Source organism: Pseudophryne corroboree, chromosome 6, assembly GCF_028390025.1.
Source record: "Pseudophryne corroboree isolate aPseCor3 chromosome 6, aPseCor3.hap2, whole genome shotgun sequence".
Classification (NCBI taxonomy): domain Eukaryota; kingdom Metazoa; phylum Chordata; class Amphibia; order Anura; family Myobatrachidae; genus Pseudophryne; species Pseudophryne corroboree.
In genome coordinates this window covers 614,567,142-614,593,200 of record NC_086449.1, presented here as the reverse complement: position 1 = coordinate 614,593,200, position 26,059 = coordinate 614,567,142, and the positions used below count along the sequence as shown (strand labels likewise).

The following is a 26,059-nucleotide window of genomic DNA, read 5'->3' as shown; positions in this document are numbered from 1 at the left end:
ATAGGCAGCTCACCAGTCTGACATAAACTTGCTTCACCAAGGTAATGCTTTGCAGGCTTGTTATGTCCATGGCCTTTTAAGATTAGATTGATGGATATTGATTTCTGCCTGGAGAAGTGATAAAGCAGCGATAAGTGCAAGGTGATAACGCACCAGCCAATCAGCTCCTAACTGTAAATGTACATAATGGAGCTGATTTGCTGGTGCGTTATCACCTTGCACTTATCACTGCTTTATCACTTCTCCAAGCTTAATACATCTGCCCCAGTGAGTGGAAATAAAGCACGGCTATATCAAACACTCCATCCACCAGAAGCACCTGACCTTCTAACGCTTAGATTTGATATTTTCTTACAAAAGAGAACGCGTTATCAGTTTGTCTAGTAGATTACACAAATATGAACAAGTGATCATTTTGTTGTGAAGGTGCAACAATGGAAGGTTTATCACGTAAGTCATTATAACGTAGTATTTGTACCCCTGCTTGCATAACTTCTTTAGATATGGCACAATTGTTACTGATTTTATTTTATTACTTAGTTTTTAAAATACATTTGATGCTTGCAGCTTTGTCTGCATGCATTTTGCTTGACCCTTATGTATTGGAGATTAATGTACCCCTCTCCAGGAAAAAGAACAGATGCAGCGGTACAACCTGCGCATGATGGAACAGCTCCGGTTACGGCAGCAGCAGGAAAGGACCCGCTTGCCAAAAGTCCAGAGAAGTGAAGGAAAGACTCGTATGGCCATGTACAAGAAGAGTCTTCATATCAGCACTTCCAGTGCCGCTGAGCAGAGAGAGAGGATTAAACAGGTAGATGGTACAGGGCTGTAGTAATAATCCCATCATATCATTATTTAATGCACACAAATCAGCTCTTCTTTTTCAATTGATTAAATACTTCTATCTGACGCACAATGAGCTCTGTTGAGTAATAAACGTAAATATACTCATTTGGACCTTATTCAGATTTAGAAGCAAAGAAAAAAACAATATGCTCCCGCAACAGGTTGCAATGCAAGGGATGTAAATACAGTACATTTATTGTTTTGCATGCAGGGAAAATAAAGATTGCTTTTCCATTTAGGAAACAAATACTGGGCATCTGTGTTTACACTGCAATTTTGAATTAAGCTGTGACACCCCTTACCCAACTATAAGTCTCTGCACATTGTATATCTCCCCCGCCTGCAGTACAGCATTTTTTCTTTATTTTTTTTGGTCCCAACTCTTATTCAGGCCTATTACCTTCATTGTCCTCATCAGCCATCAGTCGGTAGCTAACACTAAGGGGGACATGTACTAAGCAGTGATAAAAGTGGAGAAGTGAGCCAGTGGAGAAGTTGTCCATGGCAACCAATCAGCATTGACGTAACATTTCTAATTTGCATACTATAAACGTATACAGAGCAGCTGATTGGTTGCCATATGCTACTTCTCCACAGGCTCACTTCTCCACTTTTATCACTGCTTAGTACATGTCCCCCTAAGAATCTACAACTTAATCCAAGTAGTGATTTTGCATACCACTGTCCATTTATAACCCTTTGTTGGGAGAGGAAATTAATTTGTGTGAGCTAAAGTTAAAACCAAGTACAATATAAAGTAGTGAATATGGTTTCTATCATTTCTATATAGTTTCCATATTAATCATATTACTTAAGTCAACCAGTAAAATTGTCTTCCCCTTCCTCTGCAGTTCTCTCAGCAGGAGGAGAAGAGGCAGAAAGCAGAGAGATCACAGCAGCAGCTGAAACATGAATGCCAGCAACAGGAGATGCAGGCTCAGTGCGACAGCAATGCAAGAGAGCTGCAGCAGCTTCAGGTAGAGTGATCGCAACCACTCAGGAGATGCAGATTTATATGTAATGCCTAGAAAGTATGGCTGTATTACACCTTGTATTGTGAAGCATAGGAACTTGATGCATTAACTGACCTGAACCTATCGTTTTTCATCAGTAAGATTCTGAAGAAGATTTATAGCAGATTGTTTATTTATAAAGGAGTGTTTTACTTTAGTTTCCTTTTCTGTAACCGTTATCATTGCAGTTATCTAATAATAGCACAATCGCTGCTGGTGACTTGTCATAAGCTGGATACACACCTATACAATCAAGCTTTTCATTCGAGCGTTCGATCGACCCTACTCACAATCGAACGTACCCAAAACTACAGCCGATAAGTGTGTACACAACTATACAATTTCTCTTGCGACGTTCGATCTCCTCCCGTCCAAACTATCGCAAAAAATGATTGTACCGCCGTACACGCTCTTCTGATTCTGGCTACAGTCAAGTCAGATATAAACAGAATAACCATAATGGGCCAGATTAGGGTCTGATTACAGTACCTAAACAAAGAGAAAAATGGGAACACATAGTGCAGTGGAGAGAACACGTTTGTTCATTTTGTTTCAATCCCCATCATGAGCTTGAGGAAAAGAAAGGCTTGAGCTTGTATTCTTGCTGATATGGTGACATCACTACAAGCCATAAAGGATAAATAAGAGGAGCAAGAAGCGCAGCTGCTGGACGAAAGATTGGCTTCTGAGGAGAGACACCTCCCACATGCCATTGGTACAGGAGATCCAGGAGAACAACCCCGGGGACTTGTGGAATTTCCTGTAGTGCTGTAGGAGAGACCACGCAGCTAGTAAACGCCCACATGGGTGGCTCTGCTGAAGGTGTATTATTGATGGAACGTGCATACACACTGCACTTTTGCTCCAAGCATTTTTAATATCAATCTCAGCACATGAGTCGGGACAGCGTGCACAGCTATACAATCCAACGGCTGTTTGCCCGAGGTCGAAAGAACGGCCAGACAATTGTATAGGTTAAGACCCAATAAAACTAAAATACAAGCTGTTGTGAGAGTTGGTAATAGCGTTTACAAATACAGATTAGTTAGGGCAAGATCCTGAACATTTTACATAAGATATTTGAGATACCACTAGGAATGTGAGAGCATTTTTTTGCTATGTACACCAGAGATACTAAGTCCGCTGAAGGTCACATCTGATCATGATCCAGGGTCTGTTTGTAATAGTTTCTAATAAAACAGAAGTGTGAACCAGTCTGCATCATAGGATAGGGTATGTTAGTACTATGGCAGCACTAAGTTCTTCGTGCTAGGTATTGGTAATGGTTATACGCGTTTCCAGCCAAACTCATCTGTTCGCCTGTACTAATTTCACACCGTACTTGCAGTCAGCTTCTCCTTTCCCTTACCTTCCCCTCCCCTAACTTCACGGTGAGGCTTTCTGGGGAAACTTGAGGTGCATACTTCCAGGTCAGAAGTATTGCTTTGGGACAATACTGCCCATAAACCTGCCTCCAAAATGTCAGCTTTTATTCATTTGGGGCTTTACCTGCCCCTGCCCAACAACCCCACATGGTCCCTGCCAAAGGGTATACAATTTACTTACCACAGTGGGAACTTGGAGTAATACCTTGTCAACATGTTTAAAGGATCCGACTACCATCCCTGTGTCAAACGCATTTTTGATGCTGCCGGTACGGACTCGGACTGTCTGCTGTTTTACTAAGGGTCCTATTTGTTCTATACCTGGGTTACCCTCTGGATGTAGAGCTGTTTTTGTCGCCCATTTAGTCTAACCTTATTTTCAGAAGCATTCACAGAGTTACATCCATATAACCCGTGAAAAGTTTTGTAAGGACACATTCTTTCCCTTCGGTGACCTCTCTTAGTCCAAACCATCTTCCTCTGGCCGTTCTGTGACCATTACTGGTTTTGCTATTTGCTTGGGGGAGGGTCAGGGCGTTTTGCCAGCCAAGTTCCAATCTTCTGGGCTGGTACTCAATCTCCTGGCCTCTCTGGTATCCTCTCCAAGAGTATACATGAATGAATTGTGTCCTTTGGCAAACTCCCACCATCCGTCAGTCGCGGGTTTGTCTTCCTTGGCCCGATTTGCCAACACTTATCATAACAAAGGAAATTCCCATCCCAATATCAGGGGGGTACAGGACTCCCGGACCCACTGCGGCTACGAACTGTAGATCACAAGCATTCATTTTAATCTGGGGTATTCCTCTGTATCTCCATGTACACACAGAAATCTCACAGAAGGTAAAACTTGGGGGGGTCATTCAGACCTGATCGCTCGCTAGGGTTTTTTTTGCACTGCTGCGAGCAGATAGGCGCCGCCCATAGGGGAGTGTATTTTTGCTTTGCAAGTGGGCGTTCGCATGTGCAGCCAGCCAGTACAAAAAAGTTTTGTGCAGTTTCTGAGTATCCCAGAACTTACACAGCCGCTGCGATTATTTTAGCCTGTCCAGGGCCGGAATTGACATCAGACACCCGCCCTGCAAAAGCTTGGACACGCCTGCGTTTTTCCAAACACTCCCAGAAAATGGTCAGTTGACACCCACAAACGTCTCTTTCCTGTCAATCTCCTTGTTAACGGATTCTTTGTACAATCCATCGCTGGGCAACGAACCGCTTTATACTTGTACGACGCCCCTGCACATTGCGGTACATACGCATGCGCAGTTCTGACCGCAGCGAATAAACCTAGCGCGCAATCAGGTCTGAATGACCCCTTTGGTCCACCCTTTTCGGAACTACTTCTCTGAACACAATAGATAGTTCACTCACTTTAGCCACATGGGCCCAGACACGGCCAATAATTTGTACTGCTACACTGAACAAAGTCGACTACTAAGGAAATTAAAATCCAGTGTGCCTGCTGACAAATGATCTGACCACCCGACCTGTTGGAATCACCATGGTTTCAGAGCGCGTTGGAAAGGCGTAACATACATGCCCTGGCTCCCCACATTTGTTACAATTCACTAATTTCTTTTCTTGGCAGTCTCAGTCAGGATCTGGGTAGGTGGTCTGGATGGGAGCCGTGGGACCTGGTTAGGCATTTTTGTCATCTTTCCCAGTGTGAGGTACTGTTTGACTATGACTAAATCCTCAAAAGTCTGGGGGTTAGCCTGAAGAGCCCAGCTCTGTATCTCTCAGCCAATTACTCCTATACAGTGGTCTATGGCCACCATCTTCACAACCCAGCTAACCGTATTGCCTTGGGTTTTAACCACGCAACAGTCTGGCCAACTCTGCTAACTGGATTCGGGGTGCCTCTTCAGAAGAAAACCACCAGTCATGGGAGCTTTAAGCATATCCTAGCAAGTATAGCCGCTTTTAAATGGGTATATGAACTGACTTGCTGCTCAGGCAGGTCAGTATAAGCTTTCTGAGCCTCCACAGTTAAATATGGTGCCAACGTTTCAGACATCCTCTTTCTGCCAACCTAGGCAAGTCGCAACTCTTTTTCAAAGGGGTGCAGATATGCAACAACGTCATCAGACGCTATCATTTTCTGTAGCACCAATGCCTCCAGGCCTGCTTTCCCTAGCAGGATCAGTCCAGTATCCATCCACTTATTGCTTTTTAGCTGAGCCTGCAGCATTTGTATTTGGGCCCGCTTGCCTGCAGCCACATTTGTAATAGTCCAGAGGATTTCCTCCTCATTTCTTTCGGCCTCTGGCAAATTTAAACTTAACCTCCTTTAACATACACTACGAGTTTTAAAAATGACATTTAGAAGCTGATTGGCTGGTGCATTATCACCTTCCACTTATCACTTCTTTATCACTGCTTCTATCACTTCTCAAGGCTTAATATATCTGCCCTTATCTGCTGTAGCACATACAACAAAACTCTTAGTTTTGTGCTACACCAAGTTCACAAACAGGTTAGTTTTGCTTTGCAACAATTGCCTTTTTCTTGGAAATATTCACACACTGCAAACACTTATTACTCTTTAAGCTCACAGCATAATCTACACTCTGCATAAACTTTCCACCAGGGCAAACAAACCAAATTTAACAGGACCTGATACCAATTTGTACGCAATGTCAGTATTTACACAGCTGAGCGATTATTGGACGACCTTGCATGCGTCACGGCCACACTGCGCAGGTGCCAAGGTACTTTTGCACTGCTGCTTGTAGTGAGGATTTATTTGCATAGAGATTGACATGGACCATTTAGGCAAGGTAATGGGGAGTGGCGGCAAAAACGCAGGCGTATCGTGACAGTTGTTGGGGCACGTCTTAGCATGCCACTATTATCCCATACACCGAAAACATGGTGCAAGTGTTGCAGATCCCGCAGCCATTCTGAGACTCAGAGTCTAAGTTCCCCGCATCTGCGTCAGTGTTGCGAATATGTACTCGGTGGCTAAGATGTTGCGATTGGTCCGAAGGGTGTCTGTACATTTTTGGGTGGCTACTACACTTGTGGTGTTTGCCTGTTCATGGGCTATAAAAATCGCAGCTGCGTAGGCATTGGCGTACAAATCGGAATCAGGGACACAGTTAAGTAAAGACTTTATTTTATTGTCTCCATACGGATTACGTCTCTGAGTTACTATTGTGGTTATGTGGTTTGTGCTTTCTTCTGCTGTTCCTTACTGATCCCTTATTTTTGACTTCCACTAATTTGTTAATAGAATGAGAAGTGTCACCTTCTCGTGGAACACGAGACCCAGAAGCTGAAGGTGTTGGATGACGCCCACATACACATGCTGAGAGACTGGAGGGAGAAGCTGAGGCCGCGCAAGAAGGTGAGATACAGCCTTGCCAAGGAGAAAGTCTGTCATGTCAGCAGTCAGTTAAATATGGTTATAACGAACAAGTTTGTGTTTTGTTTTGTTTTTTTGTCTTTTTTGTTTTGTTTTTTGTTTTTTTTTGGGGGGGGGGGGTTAAAATGTAATGTGTTACACTCTGAAGCACTTCTGTTACCTACAGTACATTTTGGTGGCTGAGCCTATGTTCAAACGAATACAAACTGTCCATAAATGGCTAGTACCTCATGCATGTTGGCCATGAAGTCCCTGGTGCTTTGTGAACAGCTGGCTATTTTTATACAGGTTGAGTATCCCATATCCAAATATCCTAAATACGGAATATTCCGAAATACGGACCTTTTGAGTGAGAATGAGATAGTGAAACTTTTGCTTTTTTATGGCTCAATGTACACAAACTTTGTTTAATACACACAGTTATTAAAAATATTGTACTAATTGACCTTCAGGCTGTGTGTATAAGGTGTATATGAAACATAAATGAATTGTGTGAATGTAGATACACTTTGTTTAATGCACAAAGTTATAAAAAATATTGGCTAAAATGACCTTCATGCTGTGTGTATAAGCTGTATATGAAACATAAAAGCATTCTGTGCTTAGATTTAGGTCCCATCACCATGATATCTCATTATGGTATGCAATTATTCCAAAATACGGAAAAATCCGATATCCAAAATACCTCTGGTCCCAAGCATTTTGGATAAGGGATACTCAACCTGTATTACCCTTTAAAACCAGCAGAATAACTATTCATGAAGGAATACAGTGAGTGTATCTTAATTGCATTGATAGCATACTGTGTGTATTGGGTTTCACCGTTAGTAACTCCATAATCAAAAGCACAGCAAATACCTATAGAGAAGTCTCACAAAACATCTAACAGTGCACTACTGTCACCCAGTGGAGACTAGAGGATTAATGCCTTCAGTCTTGGCAGTGAATAAGTCAGATACAGTAACATCTAATGAAGTGAACCACTCCAATAGATCAACCTAATGAAGGTTCAAATGAGCAGCAGGGAACTAAAACAAAGACGTTCATACATGAAGTAGTATCCTATGACCCAGGGGCTAGAACTCTCAGACAGATTACAGTGTTGTCTAGGCACAAGCACTGCTCAGTACTATCAGGGTGACTGCTCACCACCTGCAATGCTGACACCGGTTACTGACCTGCCCAACTTTCCTCACTGAATGCTACTGTAATTCCAGTATTGGAAGTATTCTTACATGTGTTTTTCTCATTAAACAATTTTTGAATTGTTTATTTTTAATCCTGGGAATATTAGCTGTACATATGGTCTAGTATGTTTATGCCAAATCCCTGATCTGTATTTATAACCACTTATATATACCATTCAGGACCATATGTTTTGTGACCAGACCAATTTTCACACATTTTTCCTTAAATTGCTTTAGCAGAAAATAACTAACTTAACCTTTTTTCTGTAACGTCCTAGAGGATGCTGGGACTCCGTAAGGACCATGAGGATAGACGGGCTCCGCAGGAGACATGGGCACTTTAAGAAATACTTTGACTCTGGGTGTGCACTGGCTCCTCCCTCTATGCCCCTCCTCCAGACCTCAGTTTGATACTGTGCCCAGAGGAGATGGGTGCACTGCAGGGAGCTCTCCTGAGTTTCCTGCTAAGAAAGTATTTTTTAGGTTTTTTTATTTTCAGGGAGCACTGCTGGCAACAGACTCCCTGCATCGTGGGACTGAGGAGAGAGAAACAGCCCTACTTCTCTGAGTTTCAAGGTCCTGTTTCTTAGGCTACTGGACACCATTAGCTCCAGAGGGAGTCGGAACACAGGTCTCACCCTGGAGTTCGTCCCAGAGCTGTGCCGCCGTCCTCCTCGCAGAGCCAGAAGATAGAAGCCGGGTGAGTATGAGAAGAAAGAAGGCTTCAAAGGCGGCAGAAGACTTCGTGATCTTCACTGAGGTAACGCACAGCACTGCAGCTGTGCGCCATTGCGCCCATACACCTCACACACTCCGGTCACTGTAAGGGTGCAGGGCGCAGGGGGGGCGCCCTGGGCAGCAATATAAACCTCTATTATGGCATAAACACATATATACATGTACAGCTGGGCACTGTACATGTATATAAAGAGCCCCCGCCATGTTTTTTAATAATTTGAGCGGGACAGATGCCCGCCGCCGAGGGGGCGGGGCTTCTTCCTCAGCACTCACCAGTGCCATTTTTTTCTACAGCACAGCGCTGAGAGAAAGCTCCCCCGGACTCTCCCCTGCTTACTGAGGTGACAGTGGGTTTTTCAAGAGGGGGGGGGGGGGGCACTAATTGGCGAAAAACAAGTTATTTCAGCGCTACTGGGGAAACATTCTGTGTTTTGCCTGGGTTATATAGCGCTGGGGTGTGTGCTGGCATACTCTCTCTCTCTCTCTGTCTCTCCAAAGGGCCTGGTGGAGAACTGTCTTCAGATAAGAGCTTCCCTGTGTGTGTGGGGTGTGTCGGTACGCGTGTGTCGACATGTATGAAGTGGAAGGCTCACCTAAGGAGGAGGGGGAGTGTATGAATGTCAGATCTCCGTCGGCAGCGCCGACACCGGACTGGATGGAGATGTGGAATGTCTTGAGTGCTAGTGTAAATTTATTACACAAGAGATTAGTCAAGGCTGAGGCTAGGGAACAGTCAGGTAGTCAGACCATGCCTGTCCCTGTGTCACCGGGACCTTCCGGGTCTCAGAAGCGCACATTGTCCCAAATAATGGACACAGATACCGACACGGATTCAGACTCCAGTGTCGACTATGAGGAGGCAAAATTACAGCCAAAAGTGGCTAAGGGCATTCGATATATGATTATTGCAATAAAAGATGTTTTGCATATCACGGAGGAACCCCCTGTCCCTGACAAGAGGGTACACATGTATAAAGAGAAAAAGCCTGAGGTCACTTTTCCATCCTCGTATGAGCTGAGCGAGCTGTGCGAAAAGGCTTGGGAATCTCCAGACAAGAGGCTGCAGATTCCCAAAAGGATTCTTATGGCGTATCCTTTCCCGCAAACGGATAGGATACGATGGGAGTCTTCTCCTAAGGTGGACAAGGCTTTAACACGTTTTTCAAAAAAGATAGCGCTGCCATCACAAGATACAGCTACCCTCAAGGATGCTGCTGATCGCAGACAGGAGGTTACCATGAAGTCCATTTACACACATTCAGGTACAATTCTTAGACCGGCAATGGCGTCGGCCTGGGTTTGTAGTGCTGTCGCAGCATGGACAGACTCCTTATCTACGGAAATTGAGACCCTAGATAAGGATACCATTTTATTGACCCTAGGGCATATAAAAGATGCTGCGTTATATATATGAGGGATGCTCAAAGAGACATTTGTTTGCTAAGTTCCAGAATAAACGCTATGTCTGTTTCTGCTAGGCGAGTCTTATGGACCCGACAGTGGACGGGTGATGCCGACTCAAAGAGGCATATGGAGTCTTTGCCTTACAAAGGTGAGGAGTTATTTGGAGAAGGCCTCTCGGACCTCGTCTCCACAGCTACGGCAGGTAAATCGAATTTTTTGCCTTGCGTTCCCTCACAGCCTGAGAAAGCGCCTCATTATCAAATGCAGTCCTTTCGTTCGAATAAAAGCAAAAGAGTACGAGGATCGTCCTTTCTTGCCAGAGGTAAGGGCAGAGGAAAAAAGCTGCACACAGCTACTTCCCAGGAACAGAAGTCCTCCCCTGCCTCTACAAAATCCACCGCATGACGCTGGGGCTTCCCTGGGGGAGTCCGCTCAAGTGGGGGCATGGCTTCGACTTTTCAGCCACATCTGGGTTCATTCACAGGTGGATCCCTGGGCAATAGAAATTGTTTCTCAGGGATACAAGCTGGAATTCGAAGAGGTGCCTCCTCGCCGGTTTTTCAAATCGTCTCTACCTGCGGCTCCCTCAGAGAGGGAGTTAGTGTTGAATGCAATACAAAAATTGTATCTTCAACAGGTAGTGGTCAAGGTTCCTCTACTGCAGCAAGGAAAGGGTTATTACTCAACCCTGTTTGTGGTTCCGAAACAGGATGGTTCGGTCAGACCCATTTTGAATTTAAAATCCCTGAACTTATACTTGAGAAAGTTCAAGTTCAAGATGAAATCGCTCAAGGCGGTCATCGCCAGCCTGGAAGGGGGGGATTTTATGGTTTCCCTGGACATAAAGGATGCATACCTTCATGTTCCAATATTTCCTCCTCATCAGGCGTTCCTGAGATTTGCTGTACAGGATTGTCATTACCAATTTCAGACGTTGCCGTTTGGGCTTTCAACGGCCCCGAGGATTTTTACCAAGGTAATGGCGGAAATGATGGTGCTCCTGCGCAACCGAGGGGTCACAATTATCCCATACTTGGACGATCTCCTCATAAAAGCAAGATCTCGGGAGAAGTTACTGGACAGCGTGACTCTGTCTTTGAAGGTGTTACAGCAACACGGCTGGAGTCTCAATATCCCGAAGTCACAGTTCGTTCCTACGACGCGTCTGACCTTCTTGGCCTTGATTCTGGACACAGTGCCCCAAATAGACATGATGGCGTCCCGTCTCAACACAAAGTTAAAAAGGTATTGCGCCAGGTCAAGAGATCCTCAGGCGATAGCTGTGGACGCCCTGGTGACACCGTGGGTGTTTCGGTCGGTCTATGTGTTTCCTCCTCTTCCTCTCATACCCAAGGTGTTGAGAATAATAAGACAGAGAAGTGTGAGAACAATCCTCATTGTTCCAGATTGGCCACGAAGGACTTGGTATCCGGATCTACAGGAATTGCTCACAGAAGATCCGTGGCGTCTTCCGCTGCAGCAGGGGCCCTGTCTGTTCCAAGACTTACCGCGGCTGCGTTTGACGGCATGGCGGTTGAACGCCGGATCCTGGCGGAAAAAGGTATTCCGGATGAGGTCATTCCTACGCTAATAAAGGCTAGGAAGGACGTGACATCAAAACATTATCACCGAATATGGAGAAAATATGTTTCTTGGTGTGAGGCCAGGAATGCTCCTACGAAGGAGTTCCATCTGGGTCGTCTCCTTCACTTCCTGCAAACTGGAGTGACTTTGGGCCTAAAATTAGGCTCCATAAAAGTTCAGATTTCGGCCTTATCCATTTTCTTTTAAAAGGAAATGGCCTCTCTACCTGAAGTACAGACTTTTGTAAAGGGAGTACTGCATATTCAGCCTCCTTTTGTACCTCCAGTGGCGCCTTGGGACCTTAACGTGGTGTTAAGTTTCCTTAAGTCACATTGGTTTGAACCACTCAAAACGGTGGAGTTAAAATATCTCACTTGGAAGGTGGTCATGTTGCTAGCCTTGGCTTCGGCTAGGCGAGTCTCGGAAATTGGCGGCTTTATCACATAAAAGCCCCTATCTGGTTTTTCATGTGGATAGGGCGGAATTGCGGACTCGTCCTCAATTCCTACCTAAAGTGGTTTCATCCTTTTCATATGAATCAACCTATTGTTGTGCCTGTGGCTATGCGCGACTTGGAGGATTCCGAGTCCCTGGATGTGGTCAGGGCTTTGAAAATTTACGTGGCCAGAACGGCTAGAGTCAGAAAAACAGAAGCACTATTTGTCCTGTATGCAGCCAACAAGGTTGGCTCTCCTGCTTCAAAGCAGACTATTGCTCGCTGGATCTGTAACACGATTCAGCAGGCACATTTTACGGCAGGATTGCCGTTACCAAGATCGGTTAGGGCCCATTCCACTAGGAAGGTGGGCTCTTCTTGGGCGGCTGCCCGAGGGGTCTCGGCACTACAGCTGTGCCAAGCTGCTACTTGGTCGGGGTCAAACACCTTTGCAAAGTTCTATAAGTTTGATACCCTGGCTGAGGAGGACCTCCTGTTTGCTCAATCGGTGCTGCAGTGTCATCCGCACTCTCCCGCCCGTTTGGGAGCTTTGGTATAATCCCCATGATCCTTACGGAGTCCCAGCATCCTCTAGGACGTTAGAGAAAATAAGATTTTAAACCTACCGGTAAATCTTTTTCTCGTAGTCCGTAGAGGATGCTGGGCGCCCGTCCCAAGTGCGGACTACTTCTGCAAGACTTGTATATAGTTATTGCTTAAATAAGGGTTATTTTATAGTTTCATCGGTTTTGGACCGAAACTGTTGTTTTTCATACTGTTAACTGGTTAGTTTAACACAAGTTATACCGTGTGATTGGCGTGGCTGGTATGAATCTTGCCCTTGGATTAACTAAAATCCTTTCCTCATACTGTCCATCTCCTCTGGGCACAGTTTCTCTAACTGAGGTCTGGAGGAGGGGCATAGAGGGAGGAGCCAGTGCACACCCAGAGTCAAAGTCTTTCGTAAAGTGCCCATGTCTCCTGCGGAACCCGTCTATCCCTATGGTCCTTACGGAGTCCCAGCATCCTCTACGGACTACGAGAAAAAGATTTACCGGTAGGTTTAAAATCTTATTTTTTTTGAGGGGGGGGGGGGGGTGTTTAGGAATGATTGCTAGATTTGCCAATGGCATATTGGGATTAATATAATTTTATTTGTAACCCTTTCAAGTGGTGACATTATTCATTTTACTGCAAAAAGTATTTGTGTTTGCATGTAAAAATATCAACTTTGTAGTCTATGGAATATAAACTTATGTTAGAGCATGGTTGACTCATGCTCTAACACTAGGACAGGATGCGGAGAGCCACTGTGGTTCTTCTCTCCCCTCTTTATGAAATCCCTGGTGATCACCTTACCGAGGTTCCCTGGAATTCTAGGCGGGGGTTGAGATTCGGAATACATATGAAATCCTGGCAGACTGATTGCCGGCTGTCACTATGCCGACAGCATCATCCCATCTGCCGGAATCCAAGCAGCGAATCCCCTCATGGGCTTGCTGCGCTCGCCACACATCGGGCACGGTGTTTCGCTTCGTTCGCCACAGGTTCTATTCCCACTTGGTTGGTGCCGTGGACCCACTAACCGAGTGGGAATACCGAGCGCTTGTCGGGATTACTTTTGGTGGGATATCACCGGCCGTTGGAATTCTGGCATCAGTCTCCTGAACACCGGGATCCCAACAGCCGGTATAGTGCATGCCAGAGATTCTTGTGATACCTGTCCTTTACACCATGGTGATATGATTGTCAAATTGGTTTATCACTACTTGTAAATATAGTAAAATTACATTTATATTACAACAGGCTCTGGAGGATGACCTAGAACAGAAGAAGCAGGAGCAGGAAATGTTCTTCCGGATGAGTGAGGAAGTTGGAGGATATATTGGATCAGCCCAGAAACCTGCCAAGTTCTATACGTACAGTTCAGCTGAAGCTTCGTAAAATTCTTGTAGGCTGAAGAGAAACAGACAGACTTTGATACTGATCTCCAGAAGGATCTGACCATTTTCTTGAACTTTACCAATGGACTCTATTTGCACATCAAGTATATCTGAAAAGGATATATAGGAATAAGTGGGCTCCAGAAAGTGTGGAACAAGTGAAAAGTTGCATTGTCAGCTGGAAATCAGAGATTGGGAAAAACATAGAGCCCAATATATTAAGAAAATACTGACCTGGAGAAAGCTGGGTTCTTTATTTTGTGCCTTAGGGGTGAACCTGTACACAAATGAGGAGTATCAGTCATATAACAATTTGGGGTACAGTATGTTCAATTAACTTATAGGCCGCATGCAGGGGGGGACTAGTTGTTGTTTTAGCGGTTTAGAAGCAACGGCAGCCAAACTCGCCCCCCCTGCGACTGACTTCGCCCGGACTTGCTGATTTTTGTATGCAGCCCTATAGGGCTGTGAACAAATATCCATGAGTGTGGAGCTACTGTAAGTGCATTTTATAGCCGCACTTACCACATCTGCGAGTAACAACAGCTGCTGAACGCTATTAGAACACTTTCAATTGAATTTTGAATAACTCCTATAGACCAGAACTCTACTCTTGTACAGTACTTCATAATGTACTTGTACTGTATGCCCATACCAATGCTTGACAGAATTTAGGATACATTTTTGCAGGTATAAAATGATCCCATTATTGCCCTCCAACGTGTGTGCCATCAGATTTTGCTCCTCTTATTAGTATAATTGTGCTGTGTGCCACAGTCTTGTCATCCTTTGGGTGTATAACACTTTCCTTTTCTAAAGGTTCCCCTTATCTATCTGGCCACATTACTTGGCATAAGTGAGCACATTGTCATTTTACCACCCTCTCTTGCTCCATCCATTGCTTGGGCACATACTGTTGATCTATGGGGGATATCATTTAGCCCTGCAGCTAATTGCTGGCTAAAATCCCTGCTGCACTGGGAAAGGCTATTAAATAGCTTTTGTCCCTCACCTAAAATCAGTGGAAACCCACTGATGAAGCTGCAAGGTTCAGTCCTACATCGGGCATTCACGCACAGGGAAATCCCCACTAATTGAATTGCTCCTGCGTGGCAATATTCCCCTATAAGTGCATATGTATAGCTTGAAATATAGTCAGACTTTCTTATTTCTACAGGTCTTTTTGATTAACTTCTATTTCTTACCATAATATGTGAATACAAGATAACACCTTCTACAGGAGTGTTTCAGGTAATCGCCAGGATCTGTAGTAGCCTTGCAGGTTATGTTTCCATGTGATATGTACAGTAGGTAATGCGTCTCGTTCATTTTTGCTCCCACCTTATAAGGGTTCCTGAAACAAATGAGCGATATTATCATTGCTAGAATTGTCATTTTGTGTGCGGAAACATAACGTACAAAACTACCATAGAACCACCTGGTGTTTGAATGCCTCCTGTTAGCCCAGACATGTATACCATAGTTTAGATATGGTCTGTCAGGCCAAAACCCAGACTATTAAAAATGTACCTATAATAAAATTAAAATGTAAGTTATAGTTTGAGAAGGGAAGATAATATTTTGCTTTTGGTGTCTACTAAATTAATATATATATATATATATATATATATATATATATATTTGCTTTTTGACTTGGAGTTATTTGTTTAGCACACTTACAGTGTTACAAACGAAAAGTAGTGGACTGCTGGCCAGTCTTAGTGCGGGGGGCCAAGTGTAATGACTGAGCAGGCACCTTGGCTGCACAGGAGACCAGATCATCAGTCTATAGCTCTCGGCTTATTCGCGTTATTTTGCTTTCTGTCCATTTTTCCATATTTGTTGTTTTGCAATGGGGGCGGGGGGAGGGGCATTCATTTGTTAAGTATCCGTATATTTCATTTGTACAAGTGTTGCTCGGTTTCCTCACATGGTGCCCAGGTATTTGTAACTGGAGACAGGTTAAAGCAGCATCTCCAGTACATTACTAACAGTATCACTTTAGCCTCCTAATTGCTGATGACTTCTGGAATCCAGCTATGCTGCAAAATATGTTTATATAGTACGATGTGTAAGATAGTACAATCTGTTAAGTCTTTTTTTTTTTTTCCCCGTACTGCAGGATCTTCATTGGAATGGATAACATCCTATGAAAGTTGTATACACATATATATTATAAAGGATGTTTCTCTGGGGTGATGCACTGTAAAATGTAAATAAGATTCTAATAAAGTAACTAGAATATACCTGTAAAATATTGGCTCCTGTGTCACTGGTATGCATCTAAATACATTTGATTAAGCAAAATGAACCTGTCTAATGCCTGAGTGATGTCACTGGTTTCTCGCTTAGGCTGAATTCTCATAATGATTGCTTCTACACAATTAGGGGTAGATTTAATATCCGTCATTTTACAGCTTTGACCGATGGATTTCAAAGGGCAATAGTAATTAATGCTAAAGCATGCTGATTTATCGTTAATTACTATTGCCATTTTAAAAAATACTTGCCAAATCTGCTGCTTTGTAAGCCAGACATTTTAGTTTATGCGCCCCTAAGTAGCTGCCTTCACTAGGTGTAATTATGGGGTGGTATTCATGTGACCGGCGGTCACCTGACCGACAGTCACATGACCTCCGCCACCATCCCGACGGGTCACTATCCTGATGGTCGGCATGCCGACCAACAGGGACTATTTCCACTCGTGGGTGTCCACGACACCCATAGAGTGGGAATAGAACCCTGCGGTCGCCACCGAGCCCGCAGCGTGGCGAGCGCAGCAAGCCCACAAGGGGCTTGCTGCACTCGCCCCTCCCCGCCGGGATCCCGGCGTCGGTATGCTGCCGGGATCCCGGCGTCGGTAAGCTGACCCCGCCGGTCAGCAGTACTACACCCGTAATTATGAAAGAGAGAACTAGGAAAGTTGTGACTGCTTTTATAAATGGCAAAAGGGAGGCCCTCGCAACAAATCAAAAAATAAAACCGAAACTGCATCCTCCTAGCAGTTGGCTAAAATGATGCCCTGCCTCTCTAACCCTCTTGACTTTTATCAAAGACCGGAAGGAGGGTTGGGTTTCAGTAGTAAGCTTTTCTCTAGGCCCATTTTACCAGTTCCTTATTGCCTGTTTTTGCTGTTTCTGGGCTCCCCATGGTATGTATTTATAACCTGGCAAAAAGACTTGGGGTATCTTTTGGGTGATTTAACTCGTAATTCCAAGTTCATAAATGTGACCCCATATTGGCATGTTCTTTGAGTATAGTGTTAATATCCTGAAAATGGTGGATTACTTACACATATCATTGCGAATATACAGGTAAAACTCAGAAAATTAGAATATCGAGCAAAAGTTCATTTATTTCGGTAATTCAACTTCAAAGGTGAAACTAATATATTATATATACTCATTACATGTAAAGTGAGATATTTCAATCTATATTTGTTATAATTTTGATGTTTGTGCCTTACAGATTAAGAAAACCCCAAATCCAAAATCTCAGAAAATTAGAATATTACATAAATCAATAGAAAAAGGAATTTAAATACAGAAATATTGGCCCTCTGAAAAGTATAATCATGCATATGTACTCAGTACTTGGTTTAGGCCCCTTTTGCATGAATAACTGCCTCAGTGCGGCGTGGCATGGAACCTATCAGCCTGTGTTATGGAAGACCAGGATGCTTCAATAGTGGCCTTCAGCTCTCGTGCATTGTTCGGTCTCATGTCTCTCATCTTTCTCTTGGCAATGCCCCATAGATTTTCTATAGGGTTCAGGTCAGGCGAGTGTGGGGGAGCTTCACAAGGAGTTGACTGAGGCTGGAGTTAGTGCATCAAGAGCCACCACACACAGACGGATCCTGGACATGGGCTTCAAATGTCGTATTCCTCTTGTCAAGCCGCTCCTGAACAAACAACGTCAAAAGCGTCTTACCTGGGCTAAAGAAAAAAAACAACTGGTCTGTTGCTCAGTGGTCTAAAGTCCTCTTTTCTGATGAGAGCAAATTTTGCAACTCATTTGGAAATCAAGGTCCCAGAGTATGGAGGAAGAATTGAGAGGCACACAATCCAAGATGCTTGAAGTCCAGTGTGAAGTTTCCACAGTCTGTGTTGATTTGGGGAGCCATGTCATCTGCTGGTGTTGGTCCACTGTGCTTTATTAAGTCAAGAGTCAATGCAGCAGTCTACCAGGACATTTTAGAGCACTTCATGCTTCCTTCAGCAGACAAGCTTTATGGAGATGCTGACTTCATTTTCCATCATTGCTTGGCACCTGCCCACACTGCCAAAAGTACCAAAAACATTATTCAGTGACCGTGGGATTACTGTGCTGGATTGGCCAGCAAACTCACCTGACCTGTACCCCCCCATAAAGATGAGAGACATGTGACCGAACAATGCAGAAGAGCTGAAGGCGGCTATTGAAGCATCCTGGTCTTCCATAACACCTCAGCAGTTCCACAGGCTGATAGAATCCATGCCACGCCGCATTAAGGCAGTAATTCATGCAAAAGGGGCCCAAGCCAAGTACTGAGTACATATGCATGATTATACTTTTTAGAGGGCCGACATTTCTGTATTTAAAATCCTTTTTTTTATTGATTTTATGTAATAATCTAATTCTCTGAGATTTTGGATTTGGGGTTTTCTTAAACTGTAAACTGCAATCATCAAAATTATAACAAATAAAGGCTTGAAATCTCTCACTTTGCATGTAATGAGTCTCTATAATATATTAGTTCCACCTTTTAAGTTGAATTACTGAAATAAATGAACTTTTGCACGATACTCTAATTTTCTGAGTTTTACCTACCGTATATGCAATGAAGACTTCTGCATTTGTTATTGTTTTTATAAGCCTGTTTTAAATTGGGTAATGCTTGCTGCATACTCCCCCAACATATCTGATCCAAGAAACTGGACAAGGGCAGGACATTATTAATATTGATTATTGGAAAAAGTGTGAAGCGCTCACTGATAGAGAGTGTGTGTGTGTGTGTGTGTGTGTGTGTGTGTGTGTGTGTGGCAGGTGTAGGGAGGTTATAAAGTTGAGGTGGGATTTGGATAGAAATGTGATGTTATGATATTGAAAGTGGATGAATGGGTGATATGCTTACATACACACAATATTGGAGGTAATAGTCTAGTTTGGACATCCCCAATCACCTTCATGCGGGGGGTGGGGGAGGTGTATATCTTTTAGGGGATGTTTTACTGTATAATATGGATCAAGTCATCAACCGTACATCCAGCCTTAGTCAATATGGCTGCTCTGCAACCTTCAGTGAGGGATGCGTAGCTTGGGGTTCTGATTTATTTTCAGCAGTATACTGGCCTGTGTGTAAATATTTGTCAGACCTGAGCGATTCTCTTGTGATCCCTTGTAGGGATGAGGGATATTGTTTTGCATAGTTGCAGATAGGTGGCCTCTGGAGTCAGATTCTGGGGTTTGGGTAAAATGATGAGTAAATGTAGTGGTGCAAGTGTGCGGGTACTGTTGGGTATGGCGTACCCTTAAGAATTTGGCAGTGGGTACGCCGTATCGCCATCCGCACACATTGCAGCGCACTAGTGACCCGCCTCGCCATTACTGCTGCCTCACACTTTGCCTTGCCTGGGCTGCCTTGTAGGGAGGTGGAGCCTCATCTCCTCCGCTGGCGCTTGCTGCTCCTCAGCCTGGGCGGGGGCAGCTGCATGTACGGGGATCGGAAGGTGTCCAGTTTACCTGATTGTCCTCTGTGAGTGGCGCACAGCTCCCGGGAGCGAAGACTGATGGAAGCACCGCCGTGCGCGGCCTTGGGAACACAGCACCAGCCACGCAGAGGAGCGGTGCCGTGAATGAGGGAGAGAGGAGGGATCACACCTGGGAGGTGGGGGCGGCAGCGAGCACAGTGCTACATGACTGACTGTGTGTGGTGGTGGCGGGTTCCGGGTGACCAGGTACAGCAGTAGCAGCACAGGCACATACACATATTCTCCCCAGCAGCAGCAGAAGACAGTGCCAGCCCCAGGCAGTAACAACAACGGTGAGTTGCACTGCTGGGGCATATCTGACACTCTGAGGGCATGTGTATCTGGCACTGTGGGGACATATCTAGCACTGTGGGGGCATGTGTATCTGGCACTGTGGGGGCATATCTGGCACTGGGGGGGCATATCTGGTACTCTGGTGGTAATATCTGGCACTGTGGGGGCATATCTGGCACTGGGGGGCATATCTGGCACTCTGGTGGGAATATCTGGCACTCTGGGGGCATGTGTATCTGGCACTGTGGGGGTTTGTGTACCTGGCAAAGTGGGGGCATATCTGGAGTGTTTGGGCATATTTGGCACAGTGGGGGCATATCCGGCACTGGGGGCATATGTGTATCTGGCACTATGGGGGCATATCTGGCATATGTGTATCTGGCACTGTGCCCCCACCATGCCAGATATGCTCCTACAGTGCCAGATGCACAAACGCCCCGTTTGTGCATCTGGCACTGTAGGAGCATATCTGGCATGGTGGGGGCATATGTGTATCTGGCACTATTGGGGTCATATGTGTATCTGGCCCCTCCATATGTGTAGCATGCCCCCATTTTTATTGGCCACGCCCCATGTGGAATTTGACCACACCCATTTTTGGGGGGGCGCTTTCACACAGTACCTATAAGAATTTTTTTCTACTTGCACCACTGAGTAAATGAGAGCTGTGTGTGATAGAAAATGTCCTTGTGTTAAGAATTCTGTGTCAGCACTGCAAAAGTCCTTGTCCAGGTGCTGAATTCTTGCATCTACTTTTCCCCTCAGTTTTTTGCAAGCAAGGCTGATAAGAATGGGAAACAAGGGTACAAGAAGTGACAATAAAGAGATCAAGCAGACACTGGATTAATGGCAGACTAGAGAAGTAAGATGCACATAAAATGTATACTGGAGCAGGGTTAATACAGAGTTTAAACAGGTTTGAATAATGGGTATAAGGCTGTCAAAGTCGAAAAATATTACAGAACACACATCACGTACAAACTGCACACACATGCCCACTGCGCGTGCACTTGTTCTGCAGTGCGTGCACATGTACGCACTTTGCGTATGGTCGCTCCCGCGGTCCTGCGCATCGGCGCGTGGTATGGGTATTTACGGCAGAGTTTGTGTACGCGTGGAGAGCCATCAAAACACATTACATATTTAATCCAAATAGCGCACAATGTACACATAGTCTCCTTGCACCACATCAGAAAGTTATAGCTGTTTAAATGGTTGCAGAACAAAGGGATTCACCTTTACAGGATAAGAGGGGACAGACTAAGGTTATAAGGTGGTATTTGGTATCCAGCTGTAGGGTATTTTAAGGGTAACATTCCGGTGTTGGTCTGCGGAAGATCGCATGTTCCTGCGGATAGTTATGTGCAGAAGCAGAATATAGATATAAACTGTATTTACTGTATATTATGTATGCGGCGGGAATCCAGAGGAGACCACCCACAAGAGCAGTTGAGAAAGACATCGCCTACCTTTTCAAATCAACCTATGACCTCTCCTGTACTGTAAAAATGCATCCCTGTGTCCAATGGACAAAGGGATTACAGTATCCATTGCATTGCTTTTGGAAGACTTGTATAAATGAAGCCTGCTGCAGAGCGGCCAGTCACAAGACTCACAACGTTATCTATTTGATTACGGAGGACTGGACCAGGAAGCGCACGCGAATATTCTCACGTATGTACATTGACTGTAGCCATTATTCTGTTATATATATTGTCTTGTATTGTAGTGTATAATTTGTATTGTAAACCCCCTTTCAGAAATAATCCACTGTGGTGTTGGAACCCAGCGGTTAATCACAATTGGTGTCGTGTGCTCACTGCCCTGCTAAGGTTTGAAGTGTATTATTATTATTATTGCATTGCATTGCTGTAGAAGGTTTTAAGTGTATCTCTGGGTGTGTATGCACTGCGAGTACTTTGTACCGTCAGCGCAGCGTGTGTACGCAAAGTCCGTACACTACGGAACCCTTTTACGCTGATAGCGTAAAAGGTGCGTAGTGTGAATTAAGTATAGCGGCCACAGCGGCTAAAGGTTTAAGGTGTGTTTAAGGTATAGCTTTCATTCCTGTAAAGATAATCAGCTTTATCAATTGGGGGCATCGTCCGATTTTCCACATTTTTACTGCTTAACAGGTCACAAGCAGACATAATCTATCAGCATAAGGGTGGACGGGGATCCTACGTATCCTTTTCTTGGTCGGTGGATATACTGAAAACCCTACTTAATTGCTGATTAGATGGTGTCTGCTCTGTATGGTTTGTAGGGATGCTGGTAAGAACTCGTAAGGTAAGCAGGAACAAAGCTATTTAAAATCTGTGAATTTATTTTTGGCGCCAAATGCGTTCACAACAAAAGCATACACCCATACTCTGTGCATACTCTCCCACATTGTTGCCATAACATTCAGATTACTAGATTCGTAATATAAACAAAGGAAGTAAGTGTAAAACACAAACGCAGTCTGGCCTAGTTATAAAGGTTTATACAGAAAAGAAACTGTGTGGCGTGTTAAGTGAACAATTATAGTTAATATTGCTCACATTTATAGAAATTGTATGATTTGTGCTATTGCGGACGTACGGTTTTGTACACGTGTCTCGGACAAGGTACGGAACTGCACACGCGGCGTAAGCACGGTCGCGTGTTTACGCAAATTGCGTAAGAATACGGTCGCTAAGTACAAATTACACAATAGTTCGTTTAGTTTAAAGGTGAGACAGTAGCCACGCTACAATAACACAAGATTGCCCAGCTTCCAAAGTTTAGTATAAAACCCTTATTTACTGTATTGCCTCTGGGAGTAAAGCTGCTTGTCTGAATAAAAGATAATTTTCTGTACAGAAAAAAACCAAAGTGTAATTGAGTGAGCGAACGCAGGAGCGAGTGAAAATTTGAACCACGGAATTTGGAATCTCGGTGTGTGGTAAATCAAGTGAGTTGAGACTTGGTGGCGTGAGGCGGCTGACTCACGTTAATATAAGGTTTAATACGTAAGTCGTGAGGAGACTTACACAGGAGCGTGGTAGGGAATTGTGAAGTGTTGTGACCCATATAGTTTTTTTTTTATACGCTCCGGCTGAGGTTTCGCAGCCTGAAAATCGATTCCAGTGGTCGTACGGCAGATAAGTAACAAGTACCTATACGCTGTGCGATTGGACCGCACGTTTGTGGGTGCGATATATAGCGCAACGTGATATCCTTTGTACGAGCTTTTGCGTAAAATCGCGGTATCATCAGCGCTGTATAGAACATACGCAAGCGTGATTTGTGTATAATAAAGTGCATAGGGAGTTTTCGCTGGTCTCTCTCAGGAGAGTCTCCAACGGCCGATACTTTACTGGAAAGGGTAAGTTATTCCTAAAAACTTCCAGTAAATATAGGTCACATAGGGCCCTAAGTTGGGTACATTGCCTTCGCTATCGACAGTGTATGGTAGTACTGGCCAATGTGGGCGGTGAGCGGGAGAAGAGCGCTCGGAGAACTTTCACCGTTACCTTATATTGAGTATTTTGGTGTTTGTGGGAAAAGGCCCACAATTATGGGAGCCAGTTGCTCAAGTAAGGGACGTTTAACCAGGGTTCAGGTTGTAGAGCCGCGGCCCATGGGGTCAGCGGAGTTTAAAGGAAAAAGTATTGAAGACTTTTTGTCTGAATGGGAATGTGTGACTGACAAAGATAGGGAACCATTCCCTAAGGTGGGCAGCTTTGAACCAGAGGTACTGCAGAATGTAAGCAGTAAAATATGTCTTCTAAAATCCAGAAAACAAAGGATTAGACATAATGATTGTTTAAAATTATGGCAACAGGAGGGGGATATGCAAAGAGAACAGATTCGCAAAACAGGTTCAAAACCTAGCGGGAATGAAAACACAAACACACCAGTGTCGACGCAGGTCGAAGGGGAAGAGATGGCTACAGTCAATTATATATCCGTAAACGATAGTAGTATGCAAAAACAATGTATTAACCCTAATTTTTGCAAGATGTATCCTGTTTTGAAGTCTTTTCCAGGTTATAGGTCACAGGAAGATGAAGGATCCAGCCAAATCGCAGCTCTCCTCCAAGCAGTCACTTTGGTAGACAATCAGGTGGGGCCTGTCCAACCAGGTAGTGCAGTAACAATATTCCCCAATGAAAGAACTGGTGAGGTCACAGCTACCGGTAAGTGTGAGACAGTTCATTGCACAGAGACAACAACACCTCACAGTAATCAAATCTGGAACGGAATGGTAGAATTACACCCTGTCTTGGAAACAGTAACTCCCGATGGGAGAACCGATAGTCAGGGAGTAGTCCTCACCAGGAATAATGCAATGTATTGCCCGTGGGGTGTAGTACGGCTGACCGGAGGCCTCCTAACCGCCGGTCAGCTTACCGACGCCGGGATCCCGGCAGCATACCGACGCCGGGATCCCGGCGGGGAGGGGCGAGTGCAGCAAGCCCCTTGCGGGCTCGGTGGCGACCTGCGGTCACCACGGGTTCTATTCCCACTCTATGGGTGTCGTGGACACCCACGAGTGGAAATAGTCCCTGTTGGTCGGCATGCCGACCATCGGGACAGTGACCCGTCGGGCTGGTGGAGGAGGTCATGTGACTGTCGGTCAGCTGACCGGCGGTCACATAAATACCACCCTTGCCCGTGGCCCAGAGATGAGCTGCGATCAATCATTTCAGAATTCCCCGACCCTCGGAAGCATTTAGCCAAATGTCAGAAATTTATCAGAGATCTGGGTAATGCGTATGAACCGACAAACCAACATTGGCGGATATTTTTGAAAGCGTGCCTACCCCCTAATATTGACACCCAAAAATGTATCACTGATTGTAGATTACAGTCGGATAGTCTTATGACTGACAAACACAATCAGGAGAACTTAGAGCAAATTAACAGGCAACTAGAGTTGTATTTCCCCACAACTGTTAAGTGGAGAAGAGTTTTCTCCATAAAGCAGAGGGAAAATGAAATGACATCTGAATATTTCCATCGGGCCCTGCAAATAATGGATAGATACATGGGGGTATCGGATACAGGGAACGATACGAATTACAGGGAGGTGGCTGTCTCTGTGCTAATGGACGGACTCGATAAGACAGTGAGGGACAGAGTACAAACATCTTTGCCTAATTGGAGAGGAGTCACAGTAGCTTGCCTTAGAGAGTGCGCAATTGTACACCACAAGAATATTGTTAGGCGTAGAAAATAACAGGAGGAGAGGCTGAGGATTGAAAGTATACAGGCTCTTACACCAGAGTCTCATCAGCCTAACCCCCAGACCCCTGCTGTTTGGAAAAGACCGAGAACATGCTACATTTGTAGGAAGGAAGGGCATTTTGCCAGAGATTGTAGGTATAGTAGAACACATAGCCAATATAGACCTCTAGACAGAGAAAACAAGCCACGTTATTAAACACATAGACGGGATCAAGGGACATACAGTAAGGAATCACGATACATATAGAAAACACAGATTCGGTTAATGGGAAGAACAGAATAAATGCAACTTTACCCTTTTGACAGAACTTACTGGGGTTAGGAGGAGGCCTCTAAACTTCTGCTTCTCTCTCTAGCAGAAGTGACCTCTAAGTAACGTAACAGGAGTTTTGTTAGAGATGGTATACATATAGAGTGCTCCCATCCAGGAAGCACAAAATATGTTAGATACCCACGAAGACTAATGTTGCATTTCACTGTTTTAGATGAATGTCCATCACAGGTAGAGGAAATTATCTCAAATATACCGGGTTCCCTATGAACTTAAAATGGACAAGACACTGGATTGATGGCTGGGATAGTCCCAGTAGAGATATAACACACACATATTTTTTTTTAGGGGAACAGACCGATTAGGGAGTAATTCCCCGTAGTGCCCAATCCAGATGTCAAACTTTGTAAAATCTTCTTTGCCTCTACAAACTTATCTGTTACTAAACTCTGTGATTTGTCTTCAAAGTTTCCTCTTCATCTCTTAAATTCACCGACAGGATTACAGTTCAAACGCCACATGCCTACTCGGCCTTTCAGAGCTCTGCCCAAATCCAGTATCTCACCAGCATAGGGACACCAGTATCAGTGTGCCTGGTCATACACAAAGGGTGGAGAATGGGAATACTGGTGAAGGGAGACTGTG

General features: G+C 44.6%; 1 protein-coding gene and 1 long non-coding RNA gene across 4 annotated transcripts in view; one reads left to right on the top strand and one right to left on the bottom strand.

Annotated features, from left to right (window-relative positions):
* STK10 (serine/threonine kinase 10) overlaps positions 1–16,161 on the top strand; it is a 263,891-nt gene extending 247,730 nt beyond the window's left edge. Inside the window, exons 16-19 of the mRNA XM_063928074.1 lie at positions 629–814; positions 1,701–1,826; positions 6,483–6,596; positions 13,770–16,161. Coding sequence (XP_063784144.1) covers positions 629–814; positions 1,701–1,826; positions 6,483–6,596; positions 13,770–13,907 — 564 coding nt within the window. The 3' untranslated portion in view covers positions 13,908–16,161. The remainder of the gene's footprint in view (positions 1–628; positions 815–1,700; positions 1,827–6,482; positions 6,597–13,769) is intronic.
* Positions 13,707–26,059, bottom strand: part of LOC134933113 (uncharacterized) — a 185,375-nt gene continuing 173,022 nt past the window's right edge. For all 3 annotated transcript variants that reach the window (XR_010179608.1, XR_010179609.1, XR_010179610.1), the window contains 3 exons: positions 15,112–15,260; positions 14,141–14,183; positions 13,707–14,016 (listed from right to left, as the gene is read on the bottom strand). This is a non-coding gene — a long non-coding RNA (uncharacterized LOC134933113). The remainder of the gene's footprint in view (positions 14,017–14,140; positions 14,184–15,111; positions 15,261–26,059) is intronic.